An 18,621-nucleotide genomic window follows, 5' to 3' on the forward strand; every position below is an offset into this window, starting at 1 on the left:
AAACATTCCCAAAGAAACTTTTTTAAATGGGTCCCACTTTTCAAAGATGACGAATCATCGTAACCCAGCTTACTATATAAATCAGTGAATAGAGAGTGATAGCTAAGCTGTCGTCTCTTCTTTCTTTCACTGTCTTTTTTGTTGTTGTTTAATTAACAAAACGGGGGTTAATTAATGTTTATTTTCATTTGCTTACTTCACAGTGATTGTTTGGCTAACTTTGGTTGCAATTTCTTCTTTAACTGGGCTTTTTTGTTTCATTAACAAAACAAGGGTTAATTCATGTCTGTTTTTTATTCTAGCTTACATCACAGGTGTAAGTTTGAGCCACTTTAGCTGCAGTCTCTTCTGTAACTGGACTTTTTTGTTTGATTAACAAAACAGGGGTTAATTCATGTCTATTTTTATTCTAGCTAGGTGATATTTTTGGCTCACTTTAGCCACAGTCTGTTTCTTTAACTCGGCTTTTGTGTTTAATAACAAAGCAGGTGTCATCTCTATACATGTCCTTTCGTAATTTGGGCTAACGAGCCACACATTCATTTCTTTGCTGGCTGCAGAATTGTGGGTTACAGCAGAAACCATTTATTTGGAAATTTAATAAGCTCCCTCATGTGGGTCAGAGGTGTATTGCTGATATAAATCTTTTATAAAAAAAAAAGAAAAGTAAAGAAGAAGCAGAAATTCACATTCTTTGGGAATGACTGCTGTAGCACTTTTTTTTTTTTTTTTAAACAACATAAGCTGACCAAATTGTTTTATAAGAAACAAGTGTTAGAATCAGAGACATCAACAACAAAGAACCTTTTGTTCTGTCTGAAATCAGTCCCCACGCACTATATAGAATTTGTACAGCAGTGAAACACATGTAGTGGTGATGTAAACTGTCAGTGGATCTTGATGTGCCCCACCTCCACCACCCCAGAGTGATGACCCAATCAGAATACGGGGCAGAGAGCAGGGCGGACAAGACTGTCTGACAGCAGAATTGAGGTGTCATGGGAAATGCAGTCATTTGGTGCAGGATCACGTGACCATTTCTCTATCAGTCTGAACACCACCCAGCCAGGCCATACTTTTACTTTTACTAGCACTGCAAGTTGCACTGTAACATTACACCATACTTAATTAAACTTTCGGCAAAATTGGCAGATTTACTGGCAGCACAATTGCCTGTTTTATTAGCATTATGGGGATCACTGATCAAAAATGTCAGTGTAAAAGCTCAAATAGTTTTTATTTCATATTTACTTGTACCTTTTCTCCTCCTTTACATTTCCGAGACCCGCTAACCTATATTCTTCCTCTGCACCCCGACACACACTCACTCCCTGCCCACAGGTAAATACGCCATGAGGGACCTGGTGCACCGTTTGCCCGGAGGCAGCAACAACAACAACACGACTGGCAGTGGGGGAGGAAGTGCAGGAGGCGCCAACAACAATGGCAGCCTGATGGGGAAGACCATGTCGGACGACACCATCACAGCTATCTGCTGCGCATTGCACGAGGTCATCACTAAGAACATGGAGAACACCAAGGCTCTGAGGGACGCTGGCGGCATCGAGAAGCTCATCGGCATCGCCCGCAGCAAAGGAGACAAGTAAGCCGAATGGGAAGATGTGACCGGATAAAGGAAAGAGGGAGATAAGATGAGGTTGAAAGGAGGAGTAGTGTGTGACAGAATTCTTACAAAAAATATCTGTGGATTTCTTCTTGGTAACTTGTTGAATAAAGCATCACAACAAGTTTTCAACCGAGAAGAGAGAAGAAATGAACTACCTTATTTTAGATTTTGAAAGATATGACAAAAGTACAGCCATTAGCCATCAGTTGTACGCCCACAAACAAGACACACTACAAAAACACAACAATGCAAACTTAGTTAGGCACCCTGTAAATATGCAGATTACAGGTGAACTGAACTAAAAGGGGAGTTTATTGTTTATATTGCAGTGGAGAAAAAGCTGTTCCTGAAGTGGATGTTCTGGTGGAGAGTTGTGTACCTTCTCCCTGAAGGCAGCATTTCGAAGATGTGATGAGCAGGGTGGGTGGAATCTGAGAGGATTTTCTTTGTCCTGTTTGTTTGTAGTAGAGTGAGTCCATTGATGGAAGAGGGAGGCTAATGATTTTTGAGGATCTGTTGATGATTTGTGCTTGGCGGTCAGAGCTGTTGATGGCTTGGTAGAAATGTTGGTAGAGGATGTGGTTTTATGTTGAAATGCTTGAGTTATCTGAGGAAAAAGCTTCTTTGATTTGCTTTCTTGAAGATGAGATCTGTGTTTGTGGACCAGTTGAGTGTATTACACAGTAGCGTACCGTGGGGTTTCCGTCAGGGCCTTCGGTAAGAAAAAAAAAAACACGCACAAACACAACCACATACAAAACACACCATTATGCACTATATTCACGAGACAGTTGATCTGCAACAACCATAGCGCACACGCACACCACTGCGCATCTATAGGCTACTGCATCATTACCACCACATCTTCCTCTATTTCGCAATTTCACAAGCCACCATATGACACAAAAACAGTTTTGTCCTCACCACTTCTAAATTTTTTTATAAATATATCATTAACACTTGAACTACCATAAATGATGTACCTCTCCGGTGTAGGTCTTTCTCTTGAAATAATTTCCTTCTTTTCTCAAACGATCGCCATGAAAAGTGCACACGAAGGAGATCAGAAACATGATAGATCGGTGGTGTTACTGCTGTGGCCATAGCTTACTTCAAAACCCGCCAAAGGTTCAAACGTCGTTGATGACAACAGCGGGGGCTAGCGCCAGACACGTCGCTAGGCCTGGGGCGTTCTGTCACTATGCATCAAATTTTGATTGGCTGACAACACACGTCAGTCAAAGTTATAACCAAATAGGAAATGGCAGCTTCAATGAAAGGCCAGCAATACTCCTAGAGCAGGTCCACGGAGCTATGATGCGTTTAATGACATATGGAAAATCAAGCTCAGCTTCACAAAAAATAACCATATTCTTTCTGGAAATATAATCATAACATACTGAAAAAGTAATTGAATTCAGACACGTTCAGACACACATTCATTTGGTGGTGGGCCTGACGGCCCACCACTGGTATTACATATGTGTGTATCCAGACATTTAAGTGAAACTGACATGTTAATGATTTCTCTGGAAATGCAGAGTGGTGATGGCAAACATGTCCACAGTGTGTAATGTTATTGATGAAGCTAGGTGGGCTAACTACCAAGCGAAACTAGTCCATTTGATAAACACAGGGTGTCTTCCATAAAACACAGCAAACATGTACACATTGTGCAATAGCATTGCCAACTAGCAAACTGGACTAGTCCATTTGACAAACACAGGGTTAGTTACGTAAAAACTCCCTAGCAAACATGTTCACAGTGTGTAATGTTAGTGTTGTAGCTGTGTTTGCTAACTAGCAAGATAGACAAGTCATTTGACAAACTCTGTATTTCTTAAATAAAAACATCATAGCAAACATGTCTAAAGTGTATAATGTTAATGTTGTACCTAGGTTTGCTAACAAGCAAGCTAGTCCAGTCCATTTAATTGATATGCTTAGGATTTCTTCCATAAATAAAACATGTCCACGCCGGTGTGTAATGTTAGCGCTGCAGCTAGGTTTCCTAACTACCAAACTAAACATAGTCCACATGTCCACAGACACAGTTGAACAGTACTGTGTGTTTGGTTTATTCACATTAAAAGACAAAAGTGGTTTTAAAAAAAACTGTAATAACTACAGGTTTTATTTACTGTTGACGCTAGAAATTGGGCATGAGGAGTAACAAATTACAGTTTGGATGTAAAACATATCAGTTGAAACTTGTCTATTTCCTCAAGTGATGCACAGTTATTACCTTTTGATTGAAATTGACAACAGAACATACAGTTCTATAGTTCTACAGTTCATACAGTTGATTGATCGACTCAGGATCTTAAGCATCAGGTTTGTAAGATCTATAAGTGGATGTAGTGATAGATTATGCAGAATTAATTGTGGCATTATACAGTCCCATCCAACAGAACAGCTGCAAACCAACAACATCACTCTGCTTTAGATGAAAAAGAATTCTTCACAACATCTACAGCTGGACTGGGGATTATGTCTATTTGATTATCTCCATATCATATGTGGAATGCTGACCGTGAGATGCACTCAGCTGCATATTATCATCTGTTTAGGCAGCATTTGTTAACATAAAAATGATAAATTAGGTTATTTGCGTGTGAGTACACTGACAGTAGAACGGGGTGTACCAGGGGATTCAAGAAGGAGATATGAATGCATGCAAGTAATGAAGGTGAATTAGTGCAGCCAAGAGGATGAGGGTGTCGGCAAATTGACAGTGGCCAAGTAGGGGGAATAATAAAGTGGCTGGCTCATGGAGATGATCGTGATAGGGTGGGGACATGCAGGGGTCAGAGAAAGTAAGTTAGAGTTTTGAGAACAGTCAGCACTTAAGAAAGTCCAAATGAAAAAGGTCACTGTCAGCCGAATTATGTTTTTAACATTTGTTTTATGTGATATTTAGGGCCTGTGGACACCATCATCTGCAAAGGTTTTGTTTCATATTGGCTCTTTATCCTCACAGAACTGACATTTTGGGAGCTAGAAAACGGGTCACAGGGTGAAAATGTTTTTAAAATGTCAACTTTTGAACTTTTGGTAAACCATGATATCGTAGCCCAACCTCTGTACACATTGCACAAACGTTATGCACATGCTCTAAGTCTTCTTCTGTTTTTGGTGTATTTCCATGGCAGTGCTTTAGCGCCACATACAGGCCTGGCATATAAACTAAAATGTTTAGAAGAAGAAAAGAAAAATAAATCATATAGAGAAAGTTCTGTTTACATATGAATGGCAAAAGTCAAAAGCTAAATCTGCAAAGACATTTTTTAGCTTTAGTAAAAGTTATGTAAATTTTTAACACCATAATGTCGTGTATCGTGAGAGCAGATGCAACCACTAACTTCTACGCTTGTATAATAACTGCAGATTTTGGTTTCCACTTCTGTCCAGATCTTGAATTAATCAATAAACATCACATTTCTCTCTGTTGTTATTAAAATTGTCGATCAGGGTTGTTGAATCCCATAGATGATTTCGTCATCTCTTTCCGAAAATGTCCTACTTCCTTATGTAACGGCTTGACGTTCCCTGCAGTCTGCAATCACAGGATACTAATAATAAACATGACATTTCCTAAAATTACTTTTTTAATTTCCAAGGTGCTGATTAGGGCCAAATGAGCCAATTAGACCTGGAGCCATTAGTCAGCTGAGTCAAAGTCCGAGGGATTCAAATAATGAAATACAGGTCAATCAATCAATCATCCAAGCAATTATGTGGTTTGGGCAGAGCAGAATTATGGAGCCGTTATCTTCTGGAGGTTATGATTTCCTCACAGATATCGCGTGGGAAGTTTATTCCTGTCTCTATATTGTTATTATTCAATGTCATGTGTGTGTACTTTTAACCGACTAGTATAAAATCGGTCAAGCTTTATACTGTCTTCTTTTGTTTCTCTCTACTGAATTCCCAGACATAGTCCCAAAGTGGTGAAAGCAGCGTCTCAGGTCCTGAACAGCATGTGGCAGTACAGAGACCTGCGCAGCCTCTACAAGAAGGTAAAGTCCACACTGGCAACAGGTCACGTCTGAGTTCTCGAGTATTTGAGACAATATTCTCACTCTGTGGAGGAAAGGATGGTAAAGTGGTAAAGTTTAGGACCAGGTCGACAGCAAACCTGGCATCTGTTGTGTGTTTTAATGACCGCAACACAGCGTGTTCTTATGGATTTTACTATATTATTTGAGCATTGACTTTGTTTTAACACTATGGCACATGTTTTATCATGGAAAAGACATGGAATCACACTATTTTGTATTGAAACATGAACTGTAAATATGTTTTAGAATGAATTGAATATTACATGCTTAAGATTTTAAGATAGATTTCAATTAGCTTTGATATTTTTCAGTGTTTGAGCAATGCCATACTGACCATACAGTATAATTATTTGTCAATCACTTTATTGGAACACATCCAGAAAATAAAGGAAACATAGATGTAGTTTTAAAATAACTTGGAATCCTAATTTATGTAAAACCTGTGTTATGTCGACAAATAATCTGTTGTGAAAAAGGTCAATTACACCAGGTTTCTATATTTAAGGCATGCTTAAGCATTAAATACCAATGTTGAGACCAACTTTCCGTCACGTCGTTCCAGTCAAAACGCCAAAAGTCATAGAGAAACCAGAAAATATTCACATTTAAGCTGAAAAATCTGGTTTAATTATTAAAAAAAACTCTCAGAACTCTCAAAATGATTAGTCAATCATCAGATTAATTTAGTAATCGATTGCTCACACTGATATCCACGTTCATAGACATGTAATGTAATTTTGTGTCAGAGGAATTCAATTTATTTATAGTAGAGATGGTAAACACCCAAAATGTCAAATAAATAATTAGCGGGGACTCTGATGTGAGTCATGTAACTGTTTCTAACACGGTTCTGTCTCTTCCTTCCCTCCTTCAGGATGGATACTCTCAGTACCATTTCATCGGCTCTTCCTCCACGATAGAGCGAGACAGGCAGCGACCTTACTCCTCCTCTCGCACTCCGTCTGTCTCCCCCGTACGGACCTCACCCAACAATCGATCAGGTAAGTCCGATTCTCCGTCTTGTCTACGCTCTCCTGCCCCCCGTCCCTTTTGTCCTCCATAATTCTTTGCGTCGGTGCAGTCCAGTCAAACAAACACCACGCCAGTTACGGCTCAAATCGTCTTTAACCTTCACATCGTGGAGACTTTTGACGAATGATTCTGTTGTCAAGTCAGAATCCTTGTGCTCTGGCTCCTGAAACAGCCTCACGCCCTTGCACGTATGAAATGATGGTGTGACTCTTATGAGTCTTCACTTTGACTCAGAGCAATCATTTCTCGCTGGTTTTAGAAGCTTCTGAATATGAATATGGGACAAAATGACGTCCAGTGAAACCAATAATTCAAACTGTATATTTTAGATGCATTTTCTCACATACATGTGTGGAGTATGATCACAGTGTTTCACCAGTATTAAGAACATCATATTCTACCGTGGGTCTTATGGGATAATTCAGGGCGCTTGTTCCAACATGTAACATGTCTGTCAGTGGAGACACCTACACCAAGTCTATAATATCTTATTAAAAGTTGTGCTGCTTTTTCTCACTCTTAGGCAACTTTTTCAGCTGGAAACTTCAGCTTTCTGAACCTCTCACTCTCCCACACCAAATTCCATGGAGCAAATTAACAATTTTAAAATCACTGCTCACAGGAGTTATTGAACTTCTACTGCCTCCACCAGTGAGTTCATTTGCCTTGTTTGGCACAAACTTACCAAACAAGGCAATGGTAGACCAACACACTTCTTTGTACCCTTGTGCTAAAAACATCAATTTCCTCAATGGACTTTGGTGTAGGAGACTATGAGGTTTGGTTTTGTAGGGCATTTCATGAAATGGGTTAAAATTGCAAGCACAATCTTCTACGGTGCGTCTTAAAGGGATATACTTCACTATTTTTGGACACATTCTCAGTGTTGACCATGCTAAGTGAGTCTCCAGTAGAGACGCCTCATAAAAATCTACACCTACACCAAGTCTATAATACCTTATTAAAAGTTTTGCTGCTTTATCTCACTGTTAAGCAACTTTTTCAGCTGGAAACTTCTGCATTCTAAACCGCTCACTGTCGTCCCACACCAAATTCCATTGAGAAAATCAGCAATTTTAACATCACTGCTCACAGGAGTTGTTAAAGCGCTACTGCCTCCACCAGTGAGTTCATTTGTGTTATTTGGTCTTTCCAGCATATGAAAACCTTTGCTTGGATTTACTGAAGTGGCACAAAGTTGGCAAACAAGGCGAGCAGCAGCTCTCATGTTCCAGTGTGCTAAAAACGTTGATTTTCTCTATGTGCTTTGGTGTGGGAGTTTTTGGTGTTGGTTTTGTAGGGGATTTCATGAAATGGGTTAACATTGCAGGCACAGTCTTCTACTGGTTGTCTTAAAGGGATAATTTACTATTTTTGGAGTGTGGTTGTATGACGCATTCTAAGCGAGCCTCCAGCTTAAGACATGGACGCTTGTTCCCATTGAAATCATGGCTGCCAGTAGGGACACCTCATAAAATGTACACCAGCCTTATTAAAGTTTTGCTGGATTTATCTCACCGTTAGACAACCTTTTCCACCTGGAAACTCAAAACTGTGCCACCTTCCAAACCACTTACTCTCCCACACCAAATTCCATAGAGAAAATCAGCAATTTTAACAACACTGCTCTCAGCAGTCATTGGTCCACTGCCGCCTGTATCAGTGAGTTCATTTGTGTCATGTGGTGACTTGTGTTTTTGAAATCCTTTGTTCAAATTTAACAAAGTGCCACAAACTTACCAAACAAGGCAGCAATAGACCAACAGCTCCTTTGTAACCAGTGTGCTAAAAATTGTGATTTCCTCTGTGGGCTTTGGTGTGGGAGACTGGGAGGTTTAGTTTAGAAGGGGATTTCATGAAAAACCAGAAATATCAAGGAGAGTCTGTCCTCACTGTATCACCAACACTGCCTTCCAAGTAAGTGTGGCCAGAAAAGCCCACACTGGAGAGAAATGGATTTATGACGCTGTCAGCTGACAGTGGCAAAGTGATAAATGCTGTAGTTTGGAGGCTAATTTCACTTTTTTTTTGTTTTTTTGGTTTCTCAGTTTACACTTGTGAGGGCAGTCACACAGATGGTCCACCGAGTCATTTGTTTTATTTTGCCGCTGCAGACATTCATCAAATATAAAAAGAAATTGTTCTCTTTGTGTATAAAATCTTCTTTGTGAGCGTGTACGCGTGCAGCTGTTTACTGCGGCTATAGGCAGAGGATAATTAGCCGTGTACATCCAGATATGACAATGGATGATATGAGCAGAGCATTAATGAGCGTACGGATCAGAGCTGACTTTGTTAGAATGTGGGAGGGGGAAACAGAAACAGATGCAGCCGCGCAGACGGGCTGCCGGTGCGGCGTCATCGACAGCAGCTTCTCCGTGAAGAGCTGTTGATAATGAGGGAAATACGGGAGGAGACATTACTGAACCATATGGCACTGAAACAATAGCCAATGTGGCCAACCAGATCTCATCTCACTTTCTCCTGTGGCCTCACATTATTCACTGTTCCATCATGTTGGAAGTATGGAAGTCAATTAAATATCTGATTATTTTGCAGTTTAAAAAAAAAAAAAGAAAAATGGCAAAAAAACATCTCCCTCAGAGGTGTTTGGGGGTTTTAATCCTAATTTTGGCCATCAGGAGATGCCGTATGGAGACAAATATTTCATTTGAAGAAAGTAAATTTGAAACTCAAACTTTTATGGTTTCAGGTTTTGGACTAATAATATATAACCTCAAATATCAAGAAATATAAAAATAATTTATTCAAAATAATTCCAGATGTGTATTGTGTATATGTATCCTTTTTTTAAATTTTAATACAACTTAAACTTTCAGTTTCAAATCTTAGTTTTTCAAATTAAATATTTAGTTTTCGTAGGAAAACAACTCTTGGCTTCGATTTGCCTCCACTGTCTCACTCCAAAGTGTGTATTTGTTAAACAGAGGTTTTCTACAAGGAAGTAAAAGTAATTTAGTTTAATTCAGAGGTAGAAGAATTGGAGAATATTTTATATTTTCTTATTATATGCTGACTTAGTCACTCATCCTTTAATTTTTTCCTCCCTCATAGAGATATTTTCCTCCTAGAATTATTAAAATCATCATAAAAAAATGCTATTTTGTTCTTCACTAGCTTTTTCAGGGCTTTCTGTATGGACGCCTCCAAAGATATAGATATTTTCTCACCTGTTATTCTGCATGATAAGGAAGGCATTTTCAGTATTATTATTTTTATTTATTTGCTAATTTTGTTGTACACCCTAAAAATACACTCCCTTTTCCACCAGGACCTTGAAATTTTAAAATTCCTTGTTTGACGAGATCCGTTGTGTCGGCACTTCACCTGTATTTAAAATCCCTTAATCCATCGCTTCAGAGAAGTACGGCGGCCTTTGCGTACCAGAAAGGATATAAACCTTTTAAGCTTCTACATCAAAATGTAAAACTTATGTTCTGGCTGTTTTTTCCTGCACAAGATGGCCGCCTCCATAAATCAAATCCCTTTCTTTTCACACATACTGCATAAAAGGTTTTTTCTGAAGTTGCCAAAACCAAACAATATCTTTTTTTAAAGCAGTTATTCACATACACAAACACATTGGTGGGTCATATATTCAATTTCGGCAAATAAACCCTCATAAATGTCACACTAGTTTTATTTGAAAAGCTTTTAAATGTCTGATTCTTACCAAAGTTTTAATTATATTGTTTACTTTTATTTTTCTTAGATGTATTTTTGTCCTGCATTAATAAGAGTTTATAGAGTTTCTGTGGACACCTTTGGTGAAAACGGTCAGTGTTTTATCATAAAGCGAATGTGCACTTAAGGAGGCGCGTTTTTAAAAAAAAATAATCATGAAAATATTCTTGTTTTCATTGTTATTAATATTACTGTGTGTGTGTCTTTGTAGCAAGTGCACCCGCTTCCCCCAGGGACATGATGCCGATGAATGAGAGGAAGGCAGACTATGAGTCGACTGGCAATTCCAGTTACCATAGCAACAAGGGCGAGCACACGTCCCGCAAGGACGCCATGACAAGTAGGAATTCCACGCACACACATACTGCATGCCTGACAATAAAAAGACACACTGTCGTGAAACTGGAATTTTTTTTCATACAAATATTAATTTGTTCAACAAAACAAAGAAAAATATTGTGTCATCTGGTCTCATTGCTAACAGCCAAATTCATCTAGGTCAGTGGATCCTAACCAGGTGTCTTAGTTATTATTTAACCACTTATGTATTTGCCTAAAAGGAGCCATGTAGAAAGTTTGGGGACCGCTGATGTAGGTCAGTATTTTCCCTCCAGACTTTATTCTGAAAAACATCCAGGAATTAATCAAATCCTAAACTTATTGTGGAAATTTAGGCACTTGTTGTTCAGCATTTTACTGTGTTCATGATTATTATTTTTGTGGCTACATCCTGTAGCTGTGTCTAAATTCAGTTGCCGCCTGCTTTAAAGGAAGTGGACTAAGCTGCTTTGATGGATTCCTCTATGACATTGTCTCTGTCGCTTAGCAACACTGGATGCAGTACAAGTCTCTAATGGCATGTAAAGGTTCTAATTGTTTTAATGTGTGAACTTGTAGCTATTTGATTGAATTAAAGTCTGGTACTTAGATTTAAAAGTGTGTTCTTTGAAGGTTTTATTGTTGTTGGCCTCCATTTTCTCCAGTGAAAACAATCATCTCCTGCACACATTGAATCAGCTGAGCTGTGTCCCAATGGATGTATCCGTCCCAGGAGAGCTTTGTCTCTCAGGGACTGAAGGACACAGAAGGCTGAGTTGCAGCATTGTGGCGTAATCTACCTGTAAATGCACCATCAGGAGGAGGAGGCTTCTGAATTGAGACACAGCTACTATTGTTGAACACAGACACTGACAGCCTACATGTGTCCCTTTATCATTATTGATAATAATGATAATAATAATAATAATAATAATAATAGTAATAATTTAATAATGATAAGGGATGAGTATTCAATCATTTGCGTTATGCCCTGTACTCATTTTACATGTGCTGATGTTTTCTGGCCTGGTCTCATATCTCAGATATGAAGTTTCGTGCAGATCGGTCAACGTACGGCAAAGTTACAGGGCACTTCCTGTTTTGGGGTGGCCAACTTCCTGTTGGGAGGTCATGGCTTGCGAAGCTTGCACCTGTTGGGTCAAAACCGACTTCCTGTCAAGTTGAGGCAATGGCCACATTAGACTTTTTTGTTCGTCTTGGGCTGTGACATGTTTCCACCAAGTTTCATGAAATTTGGTGCAACTTCATTTTATCTTTATATTACCAGGTTTCACCTTAGGGGGCGCTACTGAGCAATTCATGCATCACTTTTACATATTTCAGAAATTTTTTTGCCACTTCTTATTTGCATGCCAATTGTCGTCCGTTTCAATTTGCATCATAAATATGTTTTTTTTATTGTGAACTGTGTATCGTTCCGTATCACAACAAAAGCTTTTACTTTGAAATTCTGTGAAATATCATCCTGAATATTGTAATAATTTACCCACATAGTTGAACTTTTTTATGACATGACCAGGTGTGGACAAGAGGTGTTAATCCAATTTATATTTGAGATGAATAATAATAATAATATGTGATTAGTTGGTTTAGTGCTAAAAGTCCTGTGTCTCACTGTCTCTGCAGCTCAAATCTCTGGTGGCTCTTCAACACTACACAGAGGAGCATACGTGTCTCCTACTGATGACCGAAAGTATAATCAGGTAAAAGTCCTTCTCTGTGTTGAGTGCATGTATAAATGTACAAATACATGCCTAAAAAAATTACTTCTGCTTGAGTCTCTGATATTATGAGAATATGTTTGTTGTCTTTTCTGGCCCGAAATAACAGTTTGTAAACTGCTCGCTTGCCTGCACCAAATTCCATAGAGAAAATCAACATTTTTAGCTCACAGGGACACAGCAGCTGTTGGTCCACTGCTCCTTTGTTTGGTGAGTTTGTGTCACTCAGGTAAATCCGAACAAAGGATTCCAAACACGGCAATCACAAATTGACACTTTTGAACTTAATGACCGAGGCAGCAGTGGATTAACAACTCCTGTGCCGTTAGGAGAAAAATCACTGATTTTCTCCATGGGCTTTGGTTTGAGAGAGAAAGAGGTTTACAAAGTGGCACAAACTTGATTTTCCACTTGGAAAAGACCGTCTAATTTGCGAGAAAAAGCAGGAGAACATATACTTAACATGTTATAGACAGCGACCATGCCTGTCTTATACTGGTTCTAAATGTAGGAGGCCAGCAGGGGGCGCACACTGACGATGCATCAGTGCTGCTTCAAAAAACCTAAAATATCACTTTAATCTCATAGAGTCCCGTTTCTTTACTGCTTTCATAAGCTTCCACTTACCAGAAGTGGGAATTATTTATAAAAGAAAATAAAGAGAGATTTAAATGAAGAGATAAAATGAAAACACCACCCACAACCCCGAGAGACAAAGAAAACGTCCTTTCACTCCCTCGTCTCTCTTTGCAAATATCTTTTATTGATGCTTTTAAGCTCTTTTTAAGACCCTTATAATAACCTTAAGAAAAAGAAGTGCTGTATCAGAATCTTATACCACATTGACATGGAGATTAGACACCACAGGAATTCCTGAAAGGCCTCACATGAACTGCACAGGCTTTTATAGTCATACAATAAAGACTCTATTCAGTCTGCAAAGGTCACTATAAACTGGTTAACTACAAACCTGTATCCATCCATACACACACATTTACAGATTATTGGAAGGCAGCAGTGGATTTCTTCTCTCTGGTGTCTGGAGCATTTGGATCTAAATTGTTGCCAGTAAAAGGTTTTCACGCTGTCTGTCTGGAGATGTTGTCACGTTCACGGCGGTTTAACAGACACTCACGCCACTGTCTGGTTACCATGCGTCTTCTTATAAAGGGAAAATTATGGACTTTTATAAGTATTTATTGCCTGAGACTTTCCTCGTCTTGTTATTTTCATTATTATAAACATGGAAATAGGTATTATTGCAATAATCAATGATCCATGATCCTGAATCTCCAATAATAAAACCAAGGAGAGAGGAGAGAAATCAAGTTAGTGACAACACAGCCTCTGTCAGACCTGACTGAGGGAGCGTTTGTGTGTATACAGCAGCAGCAGCAGCAGCGCTGGGGTGGGTGGGGACATGAAGTGTTGATTCTGTCAAACTGCTGAGCGACTGGATTTTTTTTAAGGAGCAGAATTCCCTTCTGAAACATAGTGTGGACATTTATTAGCTCACTGTTGCTGCTGTTGTCTGTCATGATATAATCGGAACCACTTCCTGTGTGCAGCACTGGAATGTCGCCGTGACTTTAGTGTCATTGATGTTCTCTGCTCTGTTCACAGGTCTCCTGTCAAGGTCTGCCGTCAGAGCCTTACCCTCCTTTCCAAAACCCTCCGCCGGTCGACACCGGCAACTACGAGGACCAGGCCTTCTACGAGAACCAGGTTCACGTGGGGGGGCGCCCCCCGCAGGGCGACCTCAACATGCACCTGCAGGGCCTCAAGTCTACCGGCAACTACGTGGACTTCTACTCGGCCGCACGGCCCTACAGTGAGCTCAACTACGAGACCAGCCACTACCCAGCTTCACCAGACTCCTGGGTGTGAGAGGAGACAAAGGAGAGGAGGAGACGAGGAGGAGACGGAGGGATGGACAGTGAATGAGTAGGTGGAGGAGAGAAGACAAAAAGGACAGTCCCTTCCTCCCCGTCCTCCCCTGCTGTTCCTGAGTAGCATCGTATCGTAGGCAGCAGGAGGGCAGAGGAGGAGGATGGAGCACAAGAAATGAGACGTGAGGAGAAAATCTAAGACATTGCCGTCTTCTTCTTCCTCTTCTTCTTTTCTTTTTTTACATGGAGGAGTGAGGACGAGGACCAGAGGCAAACGGAGGAGCGGCCACGCATGTGCATGCACACACCACCAACAACAAATCAACAGACAGACTTTTTCTCTGGAGAAAGACCTTCATGCACCTGAAAAAGCCTCTGGATACAGAAGGTTTAAAAAAAAGAAAAGAGACGGGAAAGTGATAGACGAAGACACGAAGGGGACACCAGTGTGAACGGAGAACGAAGAAGGACAATGAAAGTGGACTCAGGGGACGCAAGGTTTTGGGGATAGTGCGAGAGAGAGAGAGAGAGAGAGAGAGACTCACCTGTAAATATGTCGTATAGCTAAGTGGCTTTTAGTAACGTGAAGCACAAGAGGCAGAGCTGTAGGACGTGTAGGACATGTTTGGTTTCTTCTGTGGCTTCAGCGTGGTGTTTCCTCCTCCGGGCAAAGAACATTTCCGGACTTTGTCATTTGTAAGAGATTTTTGGTTTTTCCTCTCTTTTCTTTTCTTTACTTTTCTTTCTCCTTTTTTTCGTTTGTGTTTCTACTTTTTTAATTCCGGTTGTATAGTAATCGATGTACATTGTACATTTTAAACGGAGACTCATTGTGTTTACTGTACATTGCACTATTTTCTGTGTCATGTCGGGCCTTTTTTTTCCGCTCACCTGCTCACATGCTGAACATCACTTTGTCGAAAACGCACCGCAAACACACGGACGAAACACTGGATAAATGCCGCTCCTGGTGCAGCAGGTGTTGGTGCTTCTTTTACTGTCCTGCTGATAGTTTTTACAGAACGCGACGTAGCATCGCTGCCAAAATATTGTTATTTTTTTTATTTTTACCTGCCTACATCAACGCCACAAATACAAGTTTTGTTTCCCTTCTTCACGTGAACTGTGTATATAACCGTGCCAAACAAGGGTTCATTCCCGCCTCAGCTATAAGGAGGAGAAATGCGAGGAGGCGGAGTTAGTGTCGGGGTGCGTTCAAGGGTCCAAGTTCAGCTGAACATCCTCACGGTTCCAACAATGCCAGTTTGTAAATGCTTTGGTTTTTCTAAGCTGTGTTTTACTGGGATTAAAAAAACAAAAAAGTTTCTCACTGCACCTGGACGAGGGAGGACAAACTTTAAAAATGATTACAAAAATATTTAAAAAACAACAAAAAAAATTATGACCACGGGGGGGACTGTGACCAGGGTGGAACCTCGCTTCCTCCAAAGTTGTACAAAACTAGTTGATTTTCTGTGTTGTAAAATAATCCATGTTAAAAAAAAACAAAAAAAACACTTTTCTGAGAGATGGTCAGCAGTTGTAACTTCATGGTAGACTAAACTGTTAATAGAGTCTGGATATATATTATATAAATATAAATATATACTTTTTATGTGCAGATGTGGATGTCACTTATAGCAGCAACGTTATGGTTAAAAAGACTTGTTTAAAAGAGAAACACACACACACAAAAAAAAAATAATAATAATAATAATAAAGAAATAAAGAAACAGCAACATGTAGAGATTTTCGTTCACAGTTTTTTTTGATTTTCCGGTCAAACACACTGACGTTTGTCGACTTTTGTGTCGTAATGTTGTTGCTCTGTGGAGTAGAGTAGACGCAGGGAGCAGCGTTGTCACGGAAACAAGTCAAGTCACATGGCTTTGGACTTGAGTCAGACTTCATTTGACGACTTTAAGACTTGAAATCAGTAACGGCTTCATCCAAACGACTGTTTTCAGTCAAAAACTGGGTTTTTTCCTTATCAGCAGAAATCTGCACTAACGCACATATATCACAGGATCGTCTACGTACACATTTACTCTCCCCTTCGCAGTTGTTTTAAGACGTTCCGCTAACGAGAGCTGGATTCAGAATATGGATTTTTTTTGTGCGATTCCTTTCTTAATTTAAAAAGGTCCGATAACGATTCATGAATTCCTGAGATCGCTCATTTAAAGACAAACTGCCCTGCATGTTTGAGATGTTGCTCTTCCTCCATCACACCTGATTCAAACAAGTCGGTCGTTATGAAGCTTTGATGACGAGCATTTGAATCAGGTGTGTTAGAGGAAGGGAAACGTTTAAAACATGCACAGGGACTTTAAATACACGCAAGATTTGTGCAGAGGACCTTGACCGAGATCCGTGTTCGCAAGTTTGTTCATTACTTTGTCACCGAAATACGCCCGAAATACGTCCGATGTCCACTCAGGAGGACAGTGTAGTCGTCCATTGTCGCCGCAAAACAACAACAACAAAAGAATCACTGTAGGCTTCTTCTGCGCCCTCTGCTGGACAAGTAGGTGATTACTTCAAACTGTCTGATGCGTTCCCGGTCTGTATGTTTTGAACTTTTAACAGGTTTTTAAGGTTATAATCAGCCTCAAATGAGACCACACTTCTAGAGTCTCTTTATTTGAAAATACTTTTTTTGAGGTAAAACGCACAATTTGAATTCCATAAACCAAGAAAATTAAATTTTTGTTAAATCTTCTTTTCTTTCTTTTATTTCTGTGACAGAATTAAGACTAAATTGTTAATAATCTGCCAAAATCCGAGGAACGACTGGACTGTATCCACAAAGCTGGTTTTAAAAGTGTAATAGTTAATAAATAATAAGCATCTGGAAAGTGACAACGTCATGTATGTGCTTGTGATCCTTAGGCACAGAGAAACCTGACTGTATGAAGATAAAACATTGGTAAATGTTTTTGTTTTCCTTTGTTTTTGTTTTGTTGCTAGATCAAACGTGTTTAAAAAAAGAAAAGAAGAGAGAATTGTGAATCTTTTTATTGCCTCAAACAGATTACAACTGCTCCAAAAAAATATAAACGGACCATCAAAGGAAATCTGATTTCATGATATTGTTTGTTCTCTTTAAAAATTTATTTGGACGCTGCTGCTGCTTTTCTGTGTGTTTTTACATCATGCAAGAGTCCTTTTTTTATTTAATGTTTCCACAAAGTTTTACTTTTTAGTTGTGTTTTTCCTTCTCTTTCAGTCCCAATATGCAAATGAAGCTCGGTGAAACTCGTTTGAGACACTTCATCCATCACGTCACGATCAGTATTTCTGTCAAATTAAGGCACCCCTCTAGTGGGCGGTGCATTCAAGGACATGGGGGTGGGGGGTGGGGGGGGGGGGTGTTGATCAGTTGCCAGACGGGCAGTTAAAAGTGATGAATTATGTGTGAAAACTGAATGAAAAGAAGAAACTTTGTTTCCCTCAACGTCGTTTGAATTTAAAGTTGTTATTATTCGGAAGTCGACTCTTATTAAGATGCAATCAAGGGCACCGAGAGGTGCACTGTAGGGTTTCTTATTAATAAACATGTTGTGTTTACATTCAGTGTTATTTTACAAAGTGTGTGACCTTGACGTCTAACAGAAAAAGTGCCACGTGAGTTTGTTTCTTTGACACTTGATTTTCTTTACATCCACATTTACTGCCTCAAAGACGACCAGAGGGGAAAAAATGTCCTCTACCTTTAATGGTGGTATAGACTCTTTAAGTGTTTCTGCTCACCTAATAATACTTAAGCCAATGCATGAATATTTTTGGCGCTCTATTTCTCCAGTAAACACCAGTTTACACACAGTAAAATGAAGTCGCTGTCACTTTGTAAACCTGCTTCAAAGTCCATTGAGAGCAATTTTACCTTTTGAGCCACTTTTTGTGTCCGTTACTAACTTCAAATGTGCTATTTTGTGAGTTCTGTGTTAGAAATGTGTTCTTTGAATTCATACGAGTGACGCAAACGGACACAGTGGGAGACTAACAGCTCCTGTGTCCACGCCAGCTAAAATCACAGATTTTCTCAGTGGAGTTTGGTGGCAGCAAAGTGACGCAACCTTTATTTCCCAGTCAGAAAAAGGGCCTAATGATGCGACAAAGCTGCAAACATGTTCTTAAAAAGGTGTATATTTTATGAAAGGAGTGTTTAGTGAGAGCGAGCCTGCAAAACATCGTTTAGAACAATTTTGTCATATGATGTAAAAATGCTGGTTCTAATGTGGCAC

The 18,621-nt window shown here is 39.6% G+C and overlaps 1 protein-coding gene across 7 annotated transcripts in view; it reads left to right on the forward strand.

Moving 5' to 3' along the window:
• Positions 1-17,501, forward strand: part of ctnnd2b (catenin (cadherin-associated protein), delta 2b) — a 135,503-nt gene extending 118,002 nt beyond the window's left edge. For 5 of the 7 annotated variants that reach the window (XM_058627597.1, XM_058627589.1, XM_058627613.1 and 2 more), the window contains 6 exons: positions 1,342-1,603; positions 5,553-5,646; positions 6,563-6,689; positions 10,637-10,765; positions 12,391-12,467; positions 14,109-17,501. In XM_058627597.1, coding sequence (XP_058483580.1) covers positions 1,342-1,603; positions 5,553-5,646; positions 6,563-6,689; positions 10,637-10,765; positions 12,391-12,467; positions 14,109-14,372 — 953 coding nt within the window. In that variant the 3' untranslated portion in view covers positions 14,373-17,501. The remainder of the gene's footprint in view (positions 1-1,341; positions 1,604-5,552; positions 5,647-6,562; positions 6,690-10,636; positions 10,766-12,390; positions 12,468-14,108) is intronic. The other 2 variants (XM_058627605.1, XM_058627622.1) reach the window with 1 other exon arrangement.
• The last annotated feature ends 1,120 nt before the right edge of the window (positions 17,502-18,621 follow it).

This window comes from Solea solea, chromosome 1 (assembly GCF_958295425.1).
Source record: "Solea solea chromosome 1, fSolSol10.1, whole genome shotgun sequence".
Lineage (NCBI taxonomy): Eukaryota > Metazoa > Chordata > Actinopteri > Pleuronectiformes > Soleidae > Solea > Solea solea.